Source organism: Molothrus ater, chromosome 5 (genome assembly GCF_012460135.2).
Source record: "Molothrus ater isolate BHLD 08-10-18 breed brown headed cowbird chromosome 5, BPBGC_Mater_1.1, whole genome shotgun sequence".
NCBI lineage: Eukaryota > Metazoa > Chordata > Aves > Passeriformes > Icteridae > Molothrus > Molothrus ater.
Window position 1 is genome coordinate 47835425 of NC_050482.2, and position 25764 is coordinate 47861188.

The 25764-nt window shown below is 43.4% G+C and overlaps 1 protein-coding gene across 2 annotated transcripts in view; it reads right to left on the reverse strand.

Annotated features, from left to right (window-relative positions):
- Window positions 1-25764, reverse strand: part of GRIN2B (glutamate ionotropic receptor NMDA type subunit 2B) — a 207158-nt gene that overhangs the window by 103533 nt on the left and 77861 nt on the right. For both annotated transcript variants that reach the window (XM_036400362.2, XM_036400363.2), the window contains exon 4: window positions 16038-16636. In XM_036400362.2, coding sequence (XP_036256255.1) covers window positions 16038-16636 — 599 coding nt within the window. The remainder of the gene's footprint in view (window positions 1-16037; window positions 16637-25764) is intronic.

Here is a 25764-nt window from a genome sequence, read left to right on the forward strand (position 1 = left end):
TAATTTGGGAATCAAACTTAGCCGTTTGGAAAGTGGGCAGTAATCAAGTGAGAGGTTGAGAATGGCTGGGACAAACAGGAAAAATCATATTGCTAAGCCAGCTGAAAGGTGTACTGCAAGGCTGGATTTGTCCCAACCTCTGCACAAGGCCATGGTGGCACAAATAGAACAAAATATTATTTCATTATTTATTATTACAATATATTATGTATTCTATTCTATTCTATTGCAGTTGAAAGCGACCTACAACAATCCTCTAGCCCAAATGCCTCCTAAATACTGGCAGGCTTGGAGCATTGACCAAGAAGCCTGTTCCAGTGTTTGACCACCCTCTCAGTGAAGAAAACCTTCAAACCTTCCTAACACCTAGTCTAAACCTCACAAGGAACAGCTTCAAACCATTCACATGCATCCTATTACTGGACACAAGGGAGAAGAGATCTGTAAATTCTCTTAAACCAGGTTTTTTTACAAGCAGCCTCTAAATCTATGCATCTGTTTTCTGGATGCTTAACAAAAGCTGGAAAAATCCTCTGGCCCTTTTTTTTGGTCTGGTGGCAATTCCAAACAAAAATAAGTACTGTATTGAGAGCCCAATTTTGGCAGATCAGTAAGTATAAAGTTCTGACTTTGTTGAAAGAAAATATATATATATTCAGCCTGTCTTCTTTTGAATCTGAGCATTTTCAAACATCTTTTTTTCAAATGAAAGGAAGATACATATTGAAGTTATAAACTAATTGGAATTCGAAATCCAGTGTTTCATCTCAAATATATTGAAAGAAATAATTCAGATTAAAATTAAAAAAGGAAAATGGTTTGGAGATTGTTTTGCTTTTCTCCTGGGTTCAAGATGATTTCTACAAAACAAATAATTATACGGGGTATAAACAAACAGCCCATATAACTTGTATGTCACAAAATTTCCATTTTTACATTAATAAAAAATCAATGAAAAACGGTGCTCAGTCCTAGGTAAGACTTGGCAGGGGGCAATTGAAGAATTGCTGTGTTGAAGACAAAGAGAAATTTGCTTTGAACACTGAAAGCATTCTGTAATGATCAGTACTTTGAATAATGAGATTCTGGGTGTCTCAGATGGGCCATGAAAAATTAATAGACATTTTTGACCTTAATCTTGCTGTGCCTCAGTTCCCCGCCTATACAATGGATTTACATAAAGTAGCTTGTGTCCTCTCATCTCGTAGGAGCAGGGTGAAAATCCATGAACTTCATGATGTGCCGAGATACTGGCCTAACGTGCCACAGATAACACCTTGAGACAAAGAATCCTCAATTCTCAGCAGCCTGTGAAAGCAGACACAATGCAAAGCTTAAAGATACACATTAAGCAAGGCGAAGGAAATGAAATACTGAATCACTGCTCAGTCAGGAAATATTACCCACCATGCATACAGAAGCAGGCAGGGGTCCTGTTTTGAAAGATAGTACTGAAACCACTGCTCTATAATGCATAGACACAAGAATGCCAAATTAAGATTGCAGCCTTAATTCTGGCACTTTCTTCTGTTTGAAGTGCTTGCCTTTGCAACCTAAATAATATTCTTCTGACACAGTTGTGTGTACGTAATATATGAAAGGCTCTTGGCTCGGGGGCCTTGGACTTCACAGAACATTGCAGCAGTCCCCCTGAGCTTTCCTCCCCAGTTATTTTGCTTCCAGCTCGTACCGGTTTTGCAGCACTGTATCAGAGCTTTTCTTTTCCTGTCTCTCTCCTTTAGCACATGCCCTTCCTCAGAAGTGCTTCTCACCTCCAGCCACCCACCCTGCCAGCTCCCCAGCACCAGCTTTCATTGCTGCAGTGTTAATTATTTGCTTGGGCAATCATGGTCCTAGGACTAGGAGCACAGACAGAGGTCTCACTCCATTAGATATAAACAGCAAAGAGGTTTCCTCATTGCAGGGCAAAATTGCAATAGTGTTGGCATTCTGCATCCTTCCCAGATCTGGTCCATGATGCAGAGGTGCCTGCCTCCATCTCTTCTTTCTTTGCAACCTTCCACCCAGTAACTGTACTGGTGGGTGGCAGAAAGGAAAACTTTGACTCATCACTCCTGTCTCTAATGGCAGTTGTCATGCTCCTCATAACCCCAGGTTCCCTAACATTTTCACTGCTATATAACTTCTGGAGTATTTTAATCTTTATTCATCCCTTTTTACCTGAACAGCAGCTTAAACATTCCCTACTTCTCACCTGAAAACTTCTTTTGGAGTAAAACTGCCTTCAGAGAATTTCTGGTATGGTTTTGTTCATCCTGCAAAATATGCCCCAAGCCTTATGCAAAGACCATACAGACAACAAATCAGACATTTGCAGACAAATCAAACAAAGAGACCATATCAGGGTGGAAGTAGGGCCTGCCGGATGCTTAAATAAAATTCTGTGCAGAGGGAAAGATAACTTAGTAATTACCAAAAAGGAACTACTTGAAAAAAAGAGTTCAGAGCTTCTTTAGTTTTCAAGGGGTTTTTTTCCTACTAATATTAAGCTTCAGAAGTCGAAAATGTCAAAACAATAGACAAAGACCAATCCAGTCCAAAACTGTGGATGATCCTCTTCTTCCTGGCATCATGACACCTGTCAGTGCAAGATTCTCCTTTGCTAACACCCCTTGTCCTGTCCTGTTTTAAGTTACTGACACACTCTTTTTCTTTTTCTCTCTCTCTCCTGGTTCTCTCCTCTGGCTCTCCCTGGTGAACAGTGAGCTGCAAGAAGCATTCCTGGGCTAGAAATTAACATATTAATGAAGAGAGAGCCTTGAAGAAGGGTTGAGAGATGGGGAGAAAACAGAGAGAGAAGGCAGGCAGAACAAAATAACAAAGGGAAGATATTATGAAGAAGGGACACAGAGCCAAGGCACAAAGGGAAAAAAAAAAAGCCTTTCTCGGGAACTGGTGCTACTTCAAACACTTCCATAGGAAGAAAAGATGAAAGAGAGAAAAGAAAGGGGGTAGGAAAAATGGGGTGGTTTTTCTGTTTTAAGCTAAGATTTAATATTTCTATGGAAAAGAATGACCAATTGAGGGAAGGATAAGAAGATGGGAGATGGGAGTGATGGAAGGACACAGAGACACACAAAGGGGGCATGATTGATAACAAGTGCTGTGGGCTCATCCCTGGCTGTTTGCAAAACACCACGAGCATGGAATCATGGAAGCACCAGTGCAATAGGCCTTGCCTATGGGCTATTGCCTCCCCTGCAACTTCCTGTTCTCTCCTTCCACGATGTAAGCCCGCCCCAAAATTATGCTAAAAAAGAAGGATAAAATGTCAGTTAGCAAGGCCTAGGGTTGATCTGGCAAGCTCACAAATGTGCCACTCCCAACCCCTCTCAGCCCTCTCTTGGACAAACAGTGGGAAATCCATTAGGATCGGTGGATTGAGGAGGAAGTAAAAAAAATTGTTAGTTCAAACATTTAAGTACCTGTTCCATCTTCTCTGTTTCTCTTTTTGACTACCCACCATTTACATCCCTCTTTAGAAGCACTGCAGAAGAACAGATCCTGAATAATGCAAAATTTCCTCTTGCACCCACTGGCCAGAACAAGCCCACCATTCCCATGCCTGATGACAAGACAAAAGGAGGGGGAAAAAAGGATTCCTGGCCTGAAGAAGGAACATAAAGAAATAGCATTTTTAGTGCTGAAATACATAACAAACACTGCAAAACCAAGGCATAAGGACTTGATTAGGAAAATAAGCTTTTTCACATAGGTCTACATCAGTAAAGGCGTGAGTTGTTACCAAAGAGCCATTCTTGTATAACAGACCTCTCTCAGTTTGTCCACATCTTTCACAGACCCACCAGCATGTGCCACTACACAAAAACTTGTTCCACAGCTTCCAGGTGGTACCAAGCCAGCTCCTTGACACCTCACCAGGCTACTGCAATACTGAGAACACCCTCAATACCCTAAGTATTGACTGAGGCCCATGGTCTTGTGCAGCAGCCTCCTAGAGGTGTAGTAATTAAGTAAATAGCCACAGGCAGAACAGTGTTTGACTCCTTGACCAGCCCAACTCCTCCTTTCTTCTGTAACGGTGAGGGGAGCAGACCAAGGGCTGTTTGTCACTTGGCCATCACCAGATGAGACCTCCTACGTCCTACCACACAGCTTTCTTTGACACTTAAAGAAACTTTCAGCATGAACCTCTGTCATAAATGTGACAAATTTACATGGCTGCTTTCCCTTGACTTCTCACATGACAAGAGGCAGTTCAGGGATTTCCTGGCATAGGAGTTCCCACTGCTCAGCTTCAGCAGAATGGCCACAGCCAAAGTCACAGCATCCATACAACTGCCTGGTTTTGGGTACTGCTGCTGCTCTGACCTGTGGCATCTGAAAAGGCAAAGCAAGCTCCAAACCACACAGAGGAATGAAAGTCAGTGTCACCCACAGCCCTCCCACTTAGAGAACCAGCTGCATGTCCTTCACAGTGAGTGCTCTAAAACCAAGCTCAGTGATGCTTTATATTTCCCCAAGTGGTCCTCCATCCGCACCACATCCCCACATTCCCTTTCTGTCAGTGCCCTTCTCTGGGGACCTGCTTCCCACTGACAACTGATGGCTGTGACAAATGATTCTGAGCTGCTGCAGCTGAGCACCAAGAGGTAGAACCCCTTCTGCAGGCCTTGTGAGGATCCAGAAGAGGATGACAAAAAGGGAGGAAACCAGCAGCAATGCAAACCAGCCTGATCTGCAATGCAAGTCGGTGGGTGCCTCTCACTTGGGCAGCTCTCCTTCTCCCTGTGGCTAATCCTACCCCTGAATGCCTACATACCCTCCATACTGGCTTACACAGTACTCCCAGTGCCATCCACTGTTGGGAGCACCATGCTTTTCTCATTTGGCTCCCTCACTCTGCCAAACTTCCTTGTTAAGCAATTTCATGGAACTATAATAAACTATTCCAAATCAATTTCACAGCATTGCTAAGCTTGTGCCTTCATCAATTCAAACTTGAGCCGTCCATGAAAAATTGCTGAGAGAAAAAAATACAAATCAGTAAAATGAGTAAACTTCTCACTCTAGACAGTCAAACTGGAGCCTTTTACAGAACTATCATCTTTCCACAGCCACCAGTGAAACTGTGGCTTGGTGCTACCTCCAAGGCACTTGTTGGAGTACCTCTTTCATGAGGAAAGCCTGAGAGAACTGGGATTGTTCAATCTGGAAAAGAGAAGCCTTTGAGGTGACCTAATTGTGGCCTTCCAGCACCTGAAGAGAACTTACAGGAAAAATGAGGCAAGACCATTTACAAGAGCATGTACTGACAGGACAAGGGGGAATGGGTTCAAACTGAAAGAGAGTAGGTTTACAGTGAGGCACTGGAACAGGTTGCCCAGAGAAGCTGTGGATGCCTCACCCCTGGGGTTGTTCAAAACCAGGTAAGATGTGACTCTGAACAATCTGGTCTAGCTGAAGATGTCCCCTCCCATGGCAGGGAGCTTGAAACTAGATGATCTTCAAGGTCTCCTTCCAACTCAAGCCATTCTGTGATATCTCTGATTTATCTGACCTGTAGTCTCACATTTACAAAAAGCAAGACCTTTTCCATCTCAAAGCTACTTTAAAACCAAACTAGATCTGCAAGTAAAGCCCCCCAGTATCTCAACTACATGCCTGCAAGGAAAGGAAAAGGAAACTGAGACAAGGGCAGCAAAGCATGCAGAACTCTGAAATAATGGTTCTGCTGCACTTCCTGAATCTGGGCAAGTTAAATGCTGGAAAGCCCAATATCCTACACTGCCCTGCAGAACAGCTTTCTGAAATGAACACACACTAGGCATACTGAAGAGTAGTTGCTAGATGCTCAGATTTATTCAGAGGCTGTAAGCATCTGTATTTTGCACCTCAAAGTCTTCACAGTCCCTTGGTGATGCTGAAGAGCATTTTGTGATGGCTTAAGTACCAGCACTTGTAGGCACTCACCATGCCATACGTCACCACTCAGATGCAGAAGGACAACATCAGCATCTTTGTGAAGAAGGTAGAAAGCATTGCTTGCAGCGATCTGTTTGAGGTACCTCATGTCACTCACAGGGCCTAATCTGTCAGTGACACATTATTTTAAGGGGGAAGAAAGCAATGAAAAGTATCCTTTTGGGAGGAACATCTGTTATATATGACATCTATTACCCATGTGGATAAAACCTCTCAGAGCTTCATTGCAGTCAACCCTTTTGCTCTCCATCCAGTTCTGGTTATCACTTGTCCGTAACCACAGCAGCCTTGCTGGATATCTCTCAAAGCCCAGGTCTGTCTCCAGGGGAAATAAGCACATAATCAATGTAAAATCTAGATCTATCAGCTCAAAACATGTAATTCTCTTGGGATGAAGGAGGTCACTGAAATTAGGTATCATTTGCTCTTGAAGTCTGCACACTGGAAAAGCTGCTAACCTCCTTTGTGACACCACTTCTGGAGCTGCAGGCTGCCTGCTGCACACAGGCACAAGAGAGGCATGTGTGGCACTGCCGCTAATATCTTGCGCTCATTAAACACCCCCAGTGTCTTGGCGAAAATCCACCCCTAGTAAATTCATTCTGCCAGCTCCAGTGAGGTGCAGTATTCATCTCCACTTCGAACTATATTCTGTTAAACAGTTGCTCTATTTCACCCCAGAGATGGCTGCAATTTTTTGGTGAATTAAGCCATCCCCTTGTACTTTGTAAAGTGCTTTGGAACTGCAGATAAAAGATGCTAGAGCCTGTCATAAATAAGTGTAAGTTGCTGACACTGCTACTGGAGGTAGCCATCCTGCTGAAAAATGATTTCATTTGTGACACTAATAATACAGGGAAGAACACTGGGCAAGACACTAAAAACTCATTTCCATCTCGTTTTAATACAGCTTCAAAAACCAAGAAAAAAAGTCAGCATCAAGTCAGCATTTGTGCACTTTTAACCACTGCCAGGTTACAGAGATTCACAGGTTTTCAGTCCATTGTGGCAGCTCTCTTCCACCATGACCACACCACCAAGAGGGTGAACTCTTCATCTGATTATCTTCTGTCTCTCCAGATCCTTAACAAAGACCAACACTGAGTTGACCAAAGCTGTTTTCCCACCGTTTCTCACGGTACATTACCACCAAGGGGAGGCCCAATCACCTTACCGTCTTTATTCAGCCAAGACGGCATAGACACCTGTTTGGTGTGATGTAGCAAGATCAGAAATCTCTCCACAGGGGTGGAAAAGAGCTTTCTTTGTATGAAGATGGCTGGCAGCACTCAGTCTGATTAATCATTTCAAGGGCAACTATGGTTAGATTTTAATATTCATTTTATATTAAGGTGCTTGCAGGCTTGAGTAAGGATATTTTTATTACTTAAAGCAGGAGAGAACATGCTCCAGAAATGATAGAGCAGGGTGTACTGAACATGCTGACAGGTCTCTGCTATTTCTATTTTCTTTGTTATTATTTCACTCACATTCAAGCACTCTAAACACCACATTCCTAGATTTTATTCCATTCAAATACTTCAAGACATATAGTGCACAGCGAATGTACAATACAAAAAAATTACACTAAGGTAACATACATCACCCTCAAATGTTTATATTCAATGCAAAATCACATTTTCTACCCTTGGCAAAGCAGGAATCCCTCATCTAACACTGCAAAGCAATTTCTGAAGTTTGAAGTGAAGCTAGCTTTGAGTTATTTGTCCACACTAACAGAAACCCCACGGCTGGCTAATTATTTGAAAGCAGAACAAATTCATCCATTTCACACTCTCTTAACTCAAAATTGGATGAACAGGGATTTTTTTGCTCAATTTTTTCAAAAAATGTTCACCTTTGGACTGTGAATGAAAATAAAATTTGCTAAGTAAAACAAAAATGTCCTTTAAAAATTATTGCTACTTGAAAATAGGCCAGTGGAGAGGTGTGTACACTGCAGAGGGAGGTCTGGATTCTGCCTAGGTAACAGGTATGTAAAACCTGTTACCTGTGCAAACTTTGGTAGGATCCCTTTCAGATTAGTATTCAGCTGCCCCACCGATATGGAGATCCACATTTTCCCAAAATGTGGATGCAAGACTCAAGTAACCCTTAAAGCAATGATTTTGAGAGGAATTTCATCAGCAGCATCTAGTCAGGAGTGCTCTAAGCCTCAATTCAGAAAAGCACTTAACCACGCACAATCTCTTGGCCAAAGCATAGATGGCAAAAGCCCCTGAACAGCAGGGGCTTCTGCAGGGGAGCAGCAGGCAGCTGGTGGACAGGGCTCAGCTCCATCACACAAGCGTGTAAGACAGAAAGCGGAAAGGAGCACCCCACTGCAAGTTAAACCACAGCAACAGTGTTAAATCTGCAGAACATTAAAAATCCCATCCCAGATACACCAGGGTTAATATCTCCACTCTTTTCCAAGAAAGGTCACCTGACTGATCTTTTTCCCTTTTGTAGTGAACACAAAGGCTGTCATCATCCATTCCCCCCACCAGCCTTCCAGGAGGGAGCACTAGGTGCAAGCAGCTCTTGTCAAACCGAATTGCGAACCCAAATTGCATCAAAGAGAAGCAAAAGCTGCTCCAGAGCTGCACAGGGAGCCATAGCAACGCAGCAGTTCCTATTTTTAAAAACTTGAAAGATAGTAAGAACATTAAGTCTGAGGGGAGGAGAGAGGAAAAAAAAAAAAAAAAAGAAACTACGTTTCTAACAGAAAGGAAAAAAATGCACATGTTCCTGATAGGCACCAGTGATGAAACTACATATGGCCAGCCATCAGTGTGCAGGTGTGCAAGCCAGAAAATATCCATTTCCCCATCAGCCAGTTCCTGAAGGAAAAAGGATATTTCACACTTTCCCTCCACTGCTCTGCTAAAGCAGGTTTTCAAATTCCCTCAGGCACTTTCAAGCCCACAGCAGCCTAAATACATTTTGTGATCAGAACAGGATCAGCAAGGGCATAGCTGGTGCAAAACTGTGGCCCAGACTGGCTTTGTGGTTTCCAAGCTCCACCACAGAGGAGGATTTTGACTCACTTTCCATGAGGAGTGGAGAGAGTCTGAAGGCACACATTAAAACATATTGTCACCAGCAAGTGAAGTTGCCACATTACTAGCACTAATTGGACTTGGCTCCAGAGCAGAAGATGTCTCAGAGGGCTGGAAGCAGAACACGGACATTTTCCCATCTGGAAACTGATGGTGCATACCAAAATTCATTCCCAGCTGGTGGATTTTGGAGGCGTTTATGAAAGGGTATGTCCTTTAATCAAAAGACAACCCTTGCCAAAACCCCATCATTTTACTTGAACCCTTCTATTAGCTCAGTTGGTTAGAGCAAGGTGCTAACATCAGCAAGGTTGCAGGTTCAATCCGTTTACAGGCCTCTCACTTAAGAGTTGGACTCAAAGATCCTTATGGGTCCCTTCCAACTCAGAATATTTTGTGGTTCTGTGATCCTATTTTAATTGCAAAGAGGCTGAAATACCCAGCTGTCCACACTGAGCAAGTACTTACTCTCCCCCTCTGACAAAGCTCAGCTATGCAGGACTAAGGCATCCTGTGGTGCCTGCTGAGGAACAAACATTTTTGCTGTGCCATCACATACTCCCACTGAGAAGCCAGGGATCTCCAGTATCCTACCAGCCTACAAGTTAGCTTGATGTTTGTCCTTCCACTATAGGACAGCTGTGCTTCCCACTGCTCAAGCAGGACTGCTTCAGAGCTGGGCAGAGCAAGGAGGGCAGCCAGATGCAGACTGCTCTTGTGCATCCAGTACCCTTACCAGCCCTCCTGCAGGGGGGAGGTTTGGATCAAGAGAATGTTACAAACTGCCCTCAGCATTCCTCTCCAGTGACAGGAAAAAAGGGAGTCAGGAAAAGGCGACACTTCCTCCAAGATGTGGTGGCACACGACTGTTCACCTCCTGACCAGACAACATGAATACCCAGCAGCCCAAGCCAACAAACACAGGGCAAATGAAATGCAACAGGAGATGCAAGATAGGGACAGAAAAATGTGATGGCAGCACACACAGAGAGCGAGATGGTGTACAGCAAGGGATGCAGGGAGGCACAGAGACCCTGACAGAGGCAGGAGGTACAGGCCAGCCCCAGCCTCTAGCTGCTGCTGGAGCAGTGACAGGAACAAGCAGATTTCAGCAGCAGGGATGTCTAATCTGTCAGCAGCGCTCACGCCACGTGCTGCCACTCTGCACCAGCCTGACAGCAGCAGGACACACCAACCAGTGGGAACATAATGAGCTGCTAACTAGACATGGGCCTAAAGGCTCCAAAAGGTCAAAAGTTACATATACTCCCTCACTCTCCAAGTTTCTGAAAAGGGCAATTTCTGCATCCTTGGGAACGTGCCACTTACACCTTCTCTCACCACCTCCCCAGCATTAAGAAGCAAGTCCCAGCACTGTGCCTGCCACAGCTGGAGTGCCACAGGATTCAAGGGCTGGAGCAGGGCTTCCCAGCCAGCTGCCAAGCAAGTAGATGTAGCCCTGCACACTGAGCGAGACAGGGCTCCAGTCTCTTAGTGCAAGGGTAACTTGACAAACCTGCGAATGGAGAAAGAACACTGCAAATGGTCCATTGTCCATTCCTGCCCTCGACTCCCCTGCTGCACTCTGTGAAGCTGTGTGACCCACTCAACTAGGAGACAACACAGAGTGGCTCCATGGCAATACCTGCACATGACATATTATGTCCCCTGTGTCTGGTGTGGAAGGTGATGGCTGCCATTATTAGAGGGGAGAGGGCAGGAGGGTGGGTTGAGAGAGACGAGAAAAACAAGGAAAGGTGTTGCCTGGGCACTGTCCTTGACACTGACCTGGGCCAGGGTGCTGTGGGTATGGTGCTGCCCACAGGTATCAGGGTGACACAATACCCTGAAAGGGCACTGCACTTTTTAATGGATATGTACAGCCCATATAGTCTTGAGTTTCCAGAGGAGCAATTTGTTTGTACAACGCAATTTCAAGAACTTTCTCTGCTCACTGACTCACTGTTGAGGTATCTAAGCCCCAGCAATTCCTAGTTTCTATTAGGGAAATGTAGTCATGTGAGAACAGAGCTCATCCTGGTTGTTCCAGGAAAAAACCAGTTGCCCAGCACTCATCAAAGGTTCTTCTGCATTTCTTATCTGTTTGGCAAGGTAAAACTACAGATGAATGTTACCTCCCCCGGAGTGGAAGTGTCATGTCCAAACAATGCACTGAGCAAGTTTGCCAGCTGTTTTCCTATTTGAAGAATCTGAGGTACAGAATTGAACCTAACTTTGTTTCCCTCTAAAAGTATTTCTTTGCAAAGGTGGTATAATTCCACATTTGTATTTTAATTCCAAAGCAAATGCTCCACTGCACTTTTTATTAAAATGAAATCTGCTGTGTGCAGCCTGGTGTTAAATGAGAGACTATTAAAGCCAATCAGTGGAGAACTCATTAGAAGCCCTACAACAACAAACTAGTAGTTATGGCCCAGCATTCACAAGCAGCCATGACAACAAGGAGAAAGAATCCAGGTCTCATTGAAGGGTACAATAAAACCACAGCTTATGTAGCCCAAAGACTGTGAATATCCATACAAAACAGCTGAGCTTCCATTCCTCAAATATGTGCCAGAAATTATATTCTTTTCTCATGACTCATCTCTGAATTCCACTCCTAAGAATATTCCTGTCATTTAGTTATTTCTTCCCATTTCTAAAATGTAATGAGAAGCACCAATCCAGAGCTCAAGGAAATCTGCCCCATCAATTAAAATAACTAAATAAGCAGAAGGCTGCCTATAAACACATCCACCTCTTCCCACCTCAGCAGCCATGGTGAAGGGAAAAAAGATGAGCTTTGCAGGATGCCTGGAAGCCTAGCAACTCTCCTAGGAAGGGCCAAGAGGTAAGAACTCCTCATCTGAGCATTTCCTCCCCAACCTTTGAGATCTCCTCATCCAGTAGAAAAGAGCAGAGCACACAGTGGTTTTGCTGGGTGCCCAGACCAGATATTGGGGTAACTATAAACTTGGTAGACTGAAATATTCAGATCAGATTTTTTTCTGGGACAATGAAGGAATAAATGAATAGGTAATTATTACAAACAGAACAAAGAATTAAAGACTGTAATTGAACTGGGAAACAGCATTTGGGTATTTGGACTCCAAATTACCTCCTAAGCCTATTATCAGCATAAATTGAGATAAATCCCTCACTAGAGGAAAAATTCCTCAAAAATCATTCAAAAAGATAACTAACAAACCTTGTAGAACAAAATTCTCTCAAAGTATCATTTCACTACTCTTTAGTGGAGTTATCTCACCAGCAGGTTCACTTACTGGACAAAATCCAAAATGTTCAATGGTCGTGATCATACTTCTGCAGTTCCAGTCTAACACAAAAGAGAACCAGTTTCAAAACAGAAACAGTTGCTATGCGACCATTAGTGATACAAGAAGATGCAGACCAAACACCTACATTGTCAAGAAATGGCATTTAGATAACAGTCTGTCTTTTCTTTTTGTGCTTACAGCCATACTTCAAATAAAACTTTGTTTGCACAAGTTCTTGCAAAAATGAACAAGTCTCAGAGTAAAAAGGAGGAAAGATATGGAGAATCTAAACAACATTCAGTTCATTTTCTCCTTACTCCATTATATACCCAAATCAACCATTGACACCATGTTGATCAAGACCATTTGATTTTAGATGCATTCAGAACAACTGCTCTTTTAGAAAGACAAGGGAAAAAAGTAAGAAATGGTCAGAGTTCAAAGGAAGATCTTGGGAAATGACTAATTCACAGTCAGTGTATAGTGTGCCTCAGCTGAACTGAATTACACATTTTTTTTAGTTTGAAGTGCCACTCTCCAAAGAATAAAATGGGAAAATTCCTTTATTGCTTTGCCTCCCCTGCTATGGATTTGAAGTAAATTGGACCGCTTTGGATTAGCTTCAAGAGTTTCTGAAAGAGTAGCTACAGGGTGATGCTTTATCTGAGGTCACATACACATACACTTTGACTCCCCAGACATCAAGCCCACATACATGCATTTCTCTACTCTATGTAGGCAGGTGGAGGGAGAACTTTAGGTTACAGATGGCTGAATACAGTATTGCTGGGTCGAGAGCAAGGCTAAAATTAGCTTTCCAGAACCTGCAGTCCAGTCCAAAATGAGCCAAACCAGGTTCCAGACATGCAGGGTATTGTTGCTACCTGGTGTGCACAGGGCAGAAGTACTGTGGGATCCTAATTGGTGGAAGGGGTTAGGGAAAGTATGAAGTAGCCAGGTCTGCAGAATCTGTAATATCCCACACAGACAAAGCACATCATGGGAGTTTTAAAGCTTAGCACATAGTAAATTCCAGTAAATTCAATGGAACTTGAAGGTATGAACACAGATTGCAGCTATTAATCTCTGTGGGTTTTGGCTCAGTGAGGCAAACTCACATCTTCATGATTGCCTCCTTCCACATCTTGTGCTTCTCCTCTGCTTCTTCTTCTCCACAGACTTCAGGCATGAGGCTGAGCTTGAAGCCATCCAATTTCTATCGAACCCTTGGATTTGTAAAAGCAATGGCTTATTCAGACACCACTAGCTTTTAAACTTCAAAAGGTGCCTGAAAGTAATTTGATAAATTAAATAAAAAACTAAGCACCCAACTCACCGAAGTCAAACTTTTTATCAATCTCACTTGGAAATACAGAGAGTATGGAAACATGGGTGGGTGGGGGGGAAAAGGATGCAAGGTCAGAACCCCCTCACAGGCCAGCACCATGCGAGGCAAAGCGAATATTTGCACTGTGCTCACAAGTAACTACAATAGTATAATTATTTCTCAGTTAGCTCAGGTGCCTGCAGCTATCTACACAGTGGCAGAACACAGCCTGGCACTGACTAATTTGACTGTGCTTCTCAGTGAGACTGATGTCAGTACCCAAACTGAGCTGGGTGTATCTACACGTATTGGCACTCATTCCTGTGAATGCTGTACCCAAAGCAGGCAAGGGAGCAGAAACAGCATGATTTGGGCCATGAAGGTGAAAAGCTATGATCTTCACAAGTGACAGGAGCTGCTTTCAAGTGGGGTGCCGAGGCTTCAGGGCATATCTACACAGCACAACAGTGCTGGCATATCTACACTCAAGAGTCTCTGAGCTGGTGACTTCTAAACAATGCAAAGAGGTGCTATGCAGAGAGATTTTGTTGGGTCCTTGAAGCAGCATAGCTACATGGGTGTGATGTTATGCATAGGCTAACAGTGTCAACAGAACTCATTAGAGAAGGTCTCTGCAGAATGCTGCATCACATAGCAGAGAATGTTTTGTTTCCTAGATAACTGCTGAAAAGACACAATAGAGCTTCCCCCAGAATCCTTCTTCATTTGGAAAGGTAGAACAAAAGCCTGCCTCGATGTTACTTCTCATTACTTTGTATACACTATATATATTTTCCCAGCTTAATCATTTCAGTGATGACTCAAAAGAGCAGCAGAAAAAACCCTTACTCCTAAGCCTAGCTGGGAAGGAAAGAGATAAAAGCTTTAGGCACCTTTAGTAGTTTCAAGGCCTGCATAGAGGAAAAAAAACAGCATGCAGAGGATGAAGTAAATGCAATAAATCCTGGCAATACGCCAGTGGATCATAAAGACAAAGGACAAATAGCAATATGGGTAATATATTGGGCCAAAGAATAAAGTTCTCTCACAGTCCCCAACGTTCAGGCAAAGCAAAAATCTGCTTCCTTGTCCCTTTGTCCCTCTATCTGTCTAGTAAAGTTGACAGTGAGGGGTCACAGCATGTGGACCAACCCATCACATTTGCACACTCAGTGATTCAACATGACAAATTAACAAAGACACTGAGCTCTGTGTGGCCTGATGGGTACTGCCTGGACTCTCCTTTCCTCACCACAAATGATCTAACATGTCCAAGGATTTTATATGTAAAGCATTGGACAATGACAGCTGAGCAGATCAGGGGGCATCTGGATTCCATGTCTAATTATCCGGGTTGCTTTGCTACATGCTAAAACTCCATCTGGGACAAAAAGGATCATTTAGTAATCAGAGTGCTGCTCTAGAGGTTGTTCCACCACAAGCTTCCAATATGCCCTTAAAGAGATGCCTTAGCACTGTTTCTTAGGAAATTTTGAATTTGGATAAAGAGAAGATGTTTATTCAAACAGGTTTTCCCTGTGTTTAAATACCCTTTTCCATTTGGAAAAATGTGCTGTTCTAATCAAGGTACTAGGCTTTCAGCATAAGGTGCACGAGAAAGAATGGTACCCAAAACAGCCAGCAAACAGCCAGTGAAGTGCCAAAGAGCAGGGTGACAGCACAAGCCCTCCTCTGAGGTAAACCAGATTCTTAAGACATCCAAGGTATTTAAAGGCTTTGAGTACAAAGCAGGACCTGAGCAGAGCTGATGGCTCTAACTCCTTTTGCAGCTCTAGTTCTCCACATCTCTTTGCACTTCCTTCTATCCTGCAATTCAGGGCTAATGAACAGCATAAGGACACTTGGTGTTCAGACAACAGTTGCCATGAAACTATTCCTGGTAGGTTACACAACCACCACCTATAAGGGACACCTGTTCACATAGTGCTAGTGCCTGGAACAGAAGCTGGTGCCTTCTAGACTGCAACACAAACATTCCCATTGCTTGCAGCAAGAACCCACCCAGGAGCTGCGGACCCAGTCATGCAAAGACACTCCAAGAAGTTCAGTGCTGGTGAAGTTCTGTGCTGAAGAAGTTCGCTTATGAAAGCGAAAATTTGTGCCTTGAGGGGCACAATCAAATTGTTGCACTATGCCTTCGTTATTCCTTTTCCTCACGCCGACTTGCCTTCTGTGTTGTATGAAGGCTTTCTAAGGGGGTGACAACACTGGCACTCATGATGCACAGCAACACGGGTCCCACCCTCAGCTCCCCTCTCCTTGCCCAGTTCTGGCCAACACCACCTGCTGCCCCAAAGCACCACATGCCTAGCAGAAATATTCTGGTACCAGAGGTCGTCTTTTACCGCCCTTCTGTATGGCTGGCCTGGCTGTTCCCCTTACCTGTTGAGCATGTTGGACTGGTAAATCCTTTTCTCCTGGGTGTTGTAACAGCTGCTCTTGGGCTCAGGGATGAAGCTGTGTTCAGACAGCATATCAGAAGCAGCCGTGGTGATTATGGCTATTCCATCCCTTACTCTGGCAGGAAGACCGTAGTCCCATTCATCATATGAGACAGAGATGAGCCCAGTGGGGAACTCAGATGGCACTGTGTCTGTATCCCCTGCCACCAGGCTGGGCACGATCCACGTGTAACCATAGCCTGTCAGACCCACTGAGTTGGCCACCTCAAAAATGTAGGTGGCCTCTTCCTTTGTGCAGTAGAGGAGGATAACAGGGCTTTGGAGCTTCTTGAGCTGGTTCTGGATCTTTGAGTCCCCATCGTCCAGGGACATGTCCAACAGAAGGACCTCCTCCAGTTCCCAGCCCACAAAGCTGTGCTCAATGGTACTGCGGATCTTGTTCACAAAGTCCTGGTAACCAGGGAAGTACGTAGTGACGATGGAGAAGATGTACCAGTCGTATTCTTCCATGATGTTGAGCATGACAGAAGCTTGCTGTTCTATTGATGGGCCAAACTGGAAGAACATGGATGACTCATCCTAGAATAGGAAGTCAGAGGAAGAGAGAAAAAAAGAAAACAAGAATATGTCAAAGGAAATAAACAGCATTCCTAGCCAATCCATTGAGCATAAAGGGGTAGGCACACAGTCAGAATCTTACTTCATATCTTGGCCAGAGCTTAAAGATTTTTAACTTTTTAAAATTTAAGTGAAGCAAGTGAGAAGGAAGTAAAATCCTTTTTATGACCAGCTGTCCTTACTTTATTTTTAAAGGCAGGTTGCCAAAATTACTTAAAGGTTTCAACTGTTAGGCCTGATTCTAACAGACAGAGAACAAGTGGTACACAAGTGAGGACAGAAAAACAGAATATGTACAAAATATTTCATGAAATTAAGAGCTTTAATCGCAGGATTATCATAACCTTACATGTAGCATAAACAGGATCATGGCAGTTTTGATATGGATTTTTGGGACAGTCACTTTGATACTGAGTTTGGGACAGTCACTCTGGTTTAAGTATCCAGACTAAAGTACAAATAGAGTAGACAAAATCACTGGATACAAATAGCTCTGACAATCTCTACTGCTAGCTCCTCTCAAAGCAAGCAGCAGCACAGAGTTCTGTACAGTTCTTCTCAGTACAACTGTGAAGACTCAGTCTCAGAATAACATAAAATACATTAAAATAAAACAGAGATTTCTAAACTATGATGAGCTTTGTTGACACCATGTTTTAGAGAAATATCAGCTCAGTACATCTCTTGGTATTGCTCTCATATCCTTCTACCATACTAAGTTAATCTTTGCAAAAATTAGAACTTGTACCACTTTACAACCTTGAAGACTCCAAGGAGTTTTATACAGATCTCAGCTCTCCAATGGCATAGTGTAAATCTCTTCTTCTGTCCTGGGATTTCATCAGATATCAGGTTCTCAATTTATGACATCCAGAAAAATGCAAATCTCTGCTTTTGCCCAATCATGAAGGAAAGGAATAGAAAAAAGTAGTTGCCAAAATGCTCTCTTAGGGATATATCTTCTATCTTTTAAAAGCAATTTCAAACTCCTCCTGACTTCTATAGAGTAGGATTAGATCATAAAAGGAAAAATTAAAAAAACAAACCACCATAATTAAATTATATCTCTTTGTGTAGAGATTCCCATCATAATAACAAAGTTCTCCAAACCCAAACACTGCTTTAAGGAATGAGAACAGCCCAACCTTCTTTTAATAAGCCTGGAAAACTGGACCAGAGGTACAGAAAGATTCACTCAGGAGTTTGAGACCTGGAAAACTGATTGTGCCTCAAGACATTACCTCAAGATAGTCACATTTTGAACAGCTCTCTACCAAATTGAGTCTCCTACAGCCTGGCAGGTAAAGCTGTTTCTTGGCAGGGATGTAGTTAATCAATCATCCATTCATCCTTTAGTCATGGTTTTGATTATCTATAGCCATTTCCTATATTGACAAAATATGCTATAGCTCAGCAACTCCAGGAAAAATAAATAAATAAATAAAGTCCTGATCCCATACCCAGCCTTAAGCTGCTTGTTTCTCTTTCCTGAGCTCCCCATGGGTCACATCCTATACAAAATGCCTCTCTTACGAGGTTTGGTCATTAAACTCTGTTTGCTTCCTCCATATAGCTCACCATCTACATGTGAAAATTCATTTTGGGCTGCTCTTTGCTTAGTAGAAAAATAAATGTATGCAAAAAGAAAAAGGAAAAGATGACAGCAACAAACTGAAGACAAGTTTAAAAAAAAAAGAAAACAACAAAACAGGAGCAGGAATTGGAGCTGCTCAATATATGGAAAATATCTCATATTTTTTATCACTGGAATTCACCCCCTTCTCTCTGAACTGTGCTCAGCAAAAGAACCTACTCTTCTAATAAAAATATACTTTATGTCTTTGAAGCTTATGCAGAAAATTAAAAAAGACAGAGGAAAAAAAAAATCAAACCATTGTCACAGCATGTGCCAGAATTGGAAAAAATCCTGAACAAGCATCTCCAACAAAACACCCTTCATTGCACAGTGCCTTTGAAAGCCACTTGTAGCTTTCTCAAACTGAATGCTAGAGTGTGAAGACTCAGCCTCACCACAACATGAAAAGACAAGACAGCTACACCAATGACTAGTATTTATTTTTATATTAAGCTCAACAAGAGCCTTTCTACACTTATGCATAAGAGCCTCTGAACTGACTGCAATTTTTCACCATTACTAGCAGAGAGTCCAAGGGCCTGGTTATTGAATTACAGGAACATTTGACACACAGCATCTGGAAGTCTTGTCTGGTTGCTTTCTTTGGTGACAAATAGGGGACACTAGGTGGTAAATCCACTGCTATTTCAAGGCTACGTACACACACTCTCAGGAGTTAGTAGGCAGGATAACAAGGTGCAGGAGGCAATGCCCTCCCAGTGATTTAAACAGGGTCAAGCTAAAATGCCTGCTGACAGTTCGTTCCACACGAGTGCACCGCCTAACTGTCGGAGGGAATTCAGCCCCAAAAGACTCAGGGAGAAAATTCAGAGCTCCCCACTAAAAAGAGTGTATGAACATCAAAAATCAATACACCAAATAGACAGCTTTATCACAACCCAGTGAAACAATTCCCCTCCACTGAGAAATGGAAGCACCCCACTTTACATCAAGCACAAGTCATTTGGCTGCACATGCAATAATTGCTCTTGAGCAACTGCTGGCACTTCTATTACAGAAGCTGCAAGAAGAGGCAACTTATATTCAAAATGAGAGCATTAAGGAGGTGCAAGCCAGTCAAGATTTTGTTTTGCCAAGATGGCTCTTGGCACTTAATCACCCTAATAGTTGGGCTAGCCAAATGCTCTTCCTTCCCTGACCAACTCAGCACTCAGAGAGGGGTGAAGAAGGAAGGACAGACAACAGTAGAGAAGAAAGTGTCCCTCTTGCAATAAATCAGGAGAGTTGCTGATAGAGTTGGATAGAAATCTCAGTCACTACCTTTTGAGGGGGACAAAAAGCAAACTAAAAAAATTGTCCAAAAGCCTCAATTTGCTTCCCCACCTTGTTTTTGGGCATGCCTGATGAAAAGTCAAGGAAAAAGAGAAGGAGCTGAACTGATTCAGAACAGTGGGGCTATCAGAGTATGAATTTGACCTCACTGTAGTGCTACAGTGAAGGTTTTTTAATTAGGAGACAGATCTATGGTGGTTTTATCACTTTCACATACAAATACTCTACAGAATCATTATTGCTTTATTCCAGTCTAAAGCCAAAAAGGAGTATTTTACCCTTCCAGACATTACAGTTTTTGCAGAACGTTATAAGTTCCTATTTTTTCCTGAAGAAATTTCACATTTTCCACCTTCCTATTCTACCTTGAAACAGCCAAAATATGGTTCAGTATTGCCACTGGGAGACAGTTTTAACTTTGGGACAGGGATAGGTCAAGTTTTAATCAGAAGTCCCTTACATTGCACATCATCCAGGTGAAATACAATAATCCCCTGGCTATAGGAAAAAGCTTGTCTTCCTCCTACAGCGCTTTCACCTGCAAGCTCAGGCTTTCCATCACTACCTGATTCAAGAGACAGCAAGATGCTGCAGGGTGTCCCTCACACAGTCTGAAAGAGCAGAGGCTCCATTACAGGATCTCAAAGCTTCCAGAGATCCCAGTACTCCCCCACTGTCACCCTACAAGGTCAGGGATCTGTAGTTTGCAGAGCTGAGCTGGAGGTGGAGCTGATCAATTGACACAGCCCCACTCCCCAGTTGACAGATGGCTTCCCACAGAAAATCTGCTCTGAGTTTACCAATGCTGGGACAAGTATTGCCTCCTCCTCCTGCACATTTAGCCCTTCCAATAAGAAGGCTGGATTGCACACAGTGAAGGTACAAACACACTCACCATGAAGCCTCCTCTTGCAGACTGGTGGCTAGTGAGTTCCTAGGTGGATGGAAGACAGTTTTCAGAGGTAGGACAGGGATTAGAGGACTATCACCAACACTTCTAAGTTCTTCAGACTTGCAGATAGGCCAGGTCTGACCCACACCTCAGTGAAGATGTGAGCCCTTGGCAAGGCTGCAGGTGACTCTCCCAGGAGCCCTCCTCCAGCTGCACCATTTGAAACCAATCACTGCCATTTAATGAGCCATTTACCTCAGATGTGGCAGGAGAGGTCTTCAGGGAGCTTTTCTCACAAGTTCCTTCCTAAAAGACACTCTAGATTCCCCAGACGAGCAAATACAATTACTGCCTTAAAAACAGGATCTTACAATCCAGAGCAAAACTGCTTCTCAGCATGGGCCAGACTGGGAACACCCTCAAAGCAGGGGAATGCAAGATCCCCAAAAAGTTGCAGGGGTCCACTCATGCTGAGGAGCTGGCCAGCCTTGCACTGAGCCATGGTATTGACTGCTGACCTGGCAGTGAGTGAGGAGATCAGCATGCTATGCTCCCTCTGTGCAGCCCACCTGAATGGAATCTGGTTCTGTGCTCCACACACTGGTGGCTGGTCCATGAACACATTTTTGCTAGGGGTGGCAAGCTCCTTTAGCTTCAAAGTGCCAGACCTCACAAAGGCAAGATGTGTCAAATTGTGCACAAGGAATTCGAGTAAGGAGCGAGTCTAGAACACGTTTGCTTCCAGGATTTTGAGAAATATACCATGTCATTGCAAAATGCCCTACTCTGCTGTCTCCACACAGGTGCAGGACAAAACAATTTGTACTGCTAAGCTAGTAGCCCCTTTTTATTAGGCTTTTGGGAACATCTGATATATTTAACCCCATTTGCTGCTTCATTAGGCTTCCTGTGCAGCCAAACTGGGGTCTGCCCTTCCTCTCCAGCTCACAGAGGGGATCCTAATGACTCAGGCCACTATCACTTTCCAAAGCCCTCCTCTCATTTCCTGATTTAGAAGAAAAGCTGTTCATGTGTCTTTAGTACAGTCTTGATTTGCAAAATCACTCTATGACCAACAGCCAAACCACACAGGGCTGTTGTTTAGATTTCAGTCCTGTCTACCACACAATGTGGAGGGGGCAAAAAGGAGTGAGCAAGCACCAAATAACTTCTGGGAAAACACAGGCTTTCATTTGCCTACCTATGTATTTCTTTTCTTCAAAACTGAGACACTGCTGTGTACCTATTCGTCACAGTCCTGGTGGGATACTTGATTCACTGGGAGTTTTACTGCTCATGATGGAAAATGCCACTACAGTTCAACGCCTTATAATTTAGTTTCCTGTATGTCTGAGTCCCGTTTGTTATAACATATCTGACAGGAAATCAGGATCTTTGTTGCTTAAGTGTTCGTTTACTTCTGTTTATCTTACCACAAATCCATTACTGCCTCAGGCTAGCCTACAGTCAGGATTCCTCTGTCTGTTTGGTTTTTTCTCTCCAAATTTAATTTTTTTTATTTAGTTTTCAACAACTCAATACAATATAACTCTGGCTTTTATATTGCATGTTGTATCATGCTGTGTGAGTCCTTTCTTGAATGCTCACAGTAGGGACTATGAGAACACAGTGACACTACAGACCTAATATTATGTCCTCCTGGTAGAACTGGCTGCTTCTCACACACATATACACACTCACACTTCCACAAATACATTCATAGTAAAACCTTCTCAATGTAAAGTTGGAGCACGTTGAATTGTGTCATCTCCTAATGACTCTGCCTAATTTATACTATTTGATAAGATTTCAAAACTTTCCTGTTTTACTGAAATAGGTTCCCTGGGTTACTAAAGATTTTGATTTGCATAGCACATGACCTCCTGCAATCCTTTTCCCACGTTCTGATTCATTGAGGAGTGGATCATTCTTAGTGAAAATCCTCCAAGCTACCCTGGGAATGTGCTATCAGTGGGAAGTTCAAATTCCTTAGATGAACAAATGTGGTTTAAATAACCGTATCATTTATCAGTTCCCCCCCTTGTTCTTGCAATAATTACTGAACACACTAGACTTACTTGACAGAAGGATATATAGCTCAGAGTTGATGGTTACAGGAATTGGTGGTGAGAGATAGCAAGAGACCCAGTCCAATGTCACCACTGATAGAAAGACAAGATACACTGTGATAACTTAATTAGGAGAATGGCTGTTGACTCTCTAGGTCTTCTCTGGAAGCCACAATCTCTGATGGCTACTAATTGCAATGAAGAATATAGAACTGTTAGCACAGTTCAATTGTTACCGTGGTAAATGATAACAAATATACTAAATTCACATGTATAATGACATTACCTACACATAAAAGTTTCATCACAAACACAGATCCCAGTCATGGATTGGACTTTAATCTCTCTGTAGCAGTGGAAACAGGTCTGCTGAAGAGCCCTAACCCAGGGGCAACAGTCCAAGTGCGCCAGCACCAAGGAGCTCCTGAGAGCTGCGACAAAAAGGTCTCCAATTAAAGATGACTCAAGGGCTGAAAACAGCTAAGTGATTTCCACTTTCTACTGAAGGGTCTGCAGAAATTTGTTCAAAAGACTTTGCAACAGAGGAAACACAAGATAACCTAGATTCTATAATCTTGATCTTGGTGTTGTTCCACTCTTTACCACATGCAGTTAATAAAAAAAGATGAAAGAGTCAATCATACCAGAGCCATTGTCTGACATATACAATTCAGAGAAATTCAGTTGTTTGGCTGCAGAGAGGGTGAAAAATTTGTGACTTTTATAAACAATGACTGGTAAAAGCAGGCTAATATATGCTGGTATGTTATACCAGCTTCTTAAAGCATCATGCATGGATACCAGCATTTTTCCACAGAGGAGAAACAGCAGTTAGCAAGCTGCCAGGATAAACAGTTTCCCACCAGGATTGTTACATTTCCATTTTCACCTCTGTAGGTGTGTATTTCCCTGTTAGATGAAAGCACATGGACAGATTAGAGCACTGGCTGCACTGAGCAGAGCCCACAGCCCAGGTGACATTATTCCATGGGGGCAATTCGGGCAGCCCAGGACCAGTTTCCCTGTCCCAACTCAGAGAAGCCCACCAGGCTGGCTTAATATCTTGACACTGCCAGCCCAAAACAAATGAATGTCAGACTGCCCCATTACTCATCCATCTGATTACATCATGGCGTTTGCCTGGCTCTTCTTTTCTGGCTGTCTTACCCTCCTGACTAAGGACTGAATTTTGACTGTAAGCTGAATGGGATGTCATTTGGTATAGCCTTATTAATCAAGAGCAGACATAAAACTATCCAGCACTTTAAAAAAAGTCCAGTCACAGTATTTGGCAAGATGTCATTGAATAAATTTCTCAAATCAACTATCCTGGGTGAAATACTATTTCTTTTTATCATTTCTAAATTAACTGCTCTCCCATTTCATAAAGTATACCTTTGGTCTCTTATTATGAGCAAACCTTCATATGAGCTGAAGCTCCAAAGGTTCACAGAGTCAATTTACATAAGTCCTGGAAGTTCAGCATTGCATCCAGTGCCCCCTGAGCCTCTCACGAGCTTAAGATCTCTTCTCACTATGGTCCAGCTGAGGACAGGTCAGAGTGTGTCTGTTAAGTGCCTCTATTACGCTTCTCTCATAAAGTAGTGATACCCCTATTTCCCAAATTTTGCCTTGCTTATTTAATTTAATTATTAACCTTCTGCAGGCTAAGCTGTTAGTTGTTTTCTCTGTCCTAAGAGATGGCACCTGCAGTCCTAATGACGCCAAGGTCTAGTCATCCTTTATGGGCATAGTGAATTTGGCTGTGCCTATGCTCAAAGATGGACAGCTGAAGTAAGGCAGACAGTTTAAAGTAATATTGTGCCAGGATTTAATCTTTTCTCACAGGCTGGTATTATAAAAGAGTTTAGATAATTTTTAACACATGGATATAACTTTCATACCCTTTGGATCAGGGTTGGCTTGCCTTAGAGTACACATGAGTGAGCAGCTGCATGCAAAGTCTGTGTAGATGTGCCCTCTGCTTTCCTTAAGGCAAGGAGCAATAAAAGGCTTCAGCCTCGTCCATCCTGAACAGCAGTAAATGGGTAATTCTGTCACTTGAAGGAAAAAAACCCACTCACTTAAACCAGGAGAGCTCTCTAGCACGTGGACAAAACCAAGAGCTGAAGTTTGACTAAATTACACAGACTCCAGATTTCCCATTACCTCATACCTGGCTGCCACTTCTCTAAGAGAATCATAATTGATATTCTGAATATGTCCCAAAGGAAAAATAAATTTAAAAAAAAAAAAAAAAGAAGAAAAAAAGAAAAAATGAGAGAGAGAGAGGGAGAGAGGGAGAGAGGGAGAGAGAGAGAGAGAGAGGGAGAGAGGGAGAGAGAGAGAGAGGGAGAGAGGGGGAGAGAGAGAGAGAGAGAGAGAGGGGAGTTGGCACCGGTCCTGCCCCACGCCCCGGTCCCAGCTCGGCAGCCAGGTTCCCTTGGCAGCAGCGCACACGAAATGCCGCTGTGGCCGCAAGCTCCCGACCGCCGGCATCCCGCCGGGAGGCACCGCACCGCCCGCCAGCGCTGTGGCACGGCCCGGCACGGCCCGGCACGGCATAGGAGCTGCGAAGACTGGGGCTGGGCGTCACTACCCCAAATCTCAGCGCGGGGCTCATCCCCCGACAGCCTGCCGGGACTGCAGAGATGCTCGGGAAGGGGAGCAGGACTGAGGAAAAGAAGGGAGCCCACTCTTCTCCTCCCGAGCCTGGGAGTGAGCATTCACCATTTCACACTCACAGCTTTCTGGGACAGTGAGTATCCACAATTCCCTCCACCGCACCTTCCAGATCAGATTCCATCACTTTGGAAAGGGGGTGCTGCTTGCTCAGAGTACAATTCCTTGTTGCCTTGAGCTCTCCCAAACCTGACTCAGCTCACTTCAACCTGTGTTTTACAGCAAGGGCTGGAACAGGAGGAATGCCAAATCATTGTTCTGTATACCAGGCAAGAAGGCAGCTCTGTGTGGCTTTATTTTAAGAGGGATTTTACCCCCTGCCTTACACTTTCAGAACAGGATGAAATAATCTGGCCACAAAATGAAGAAACAGTACCCTGGTCCATTTTTTGTTTGGACATGCTGCTGGCAAGCAGCTGCCTCATTAGCACAGAATGTGTATGTCTGCACCAGGCAACAGGAGGCACAGAAACCATGCACTGGCCCTAAGGCATCTGTTCATCAGCACTGTGTGGAA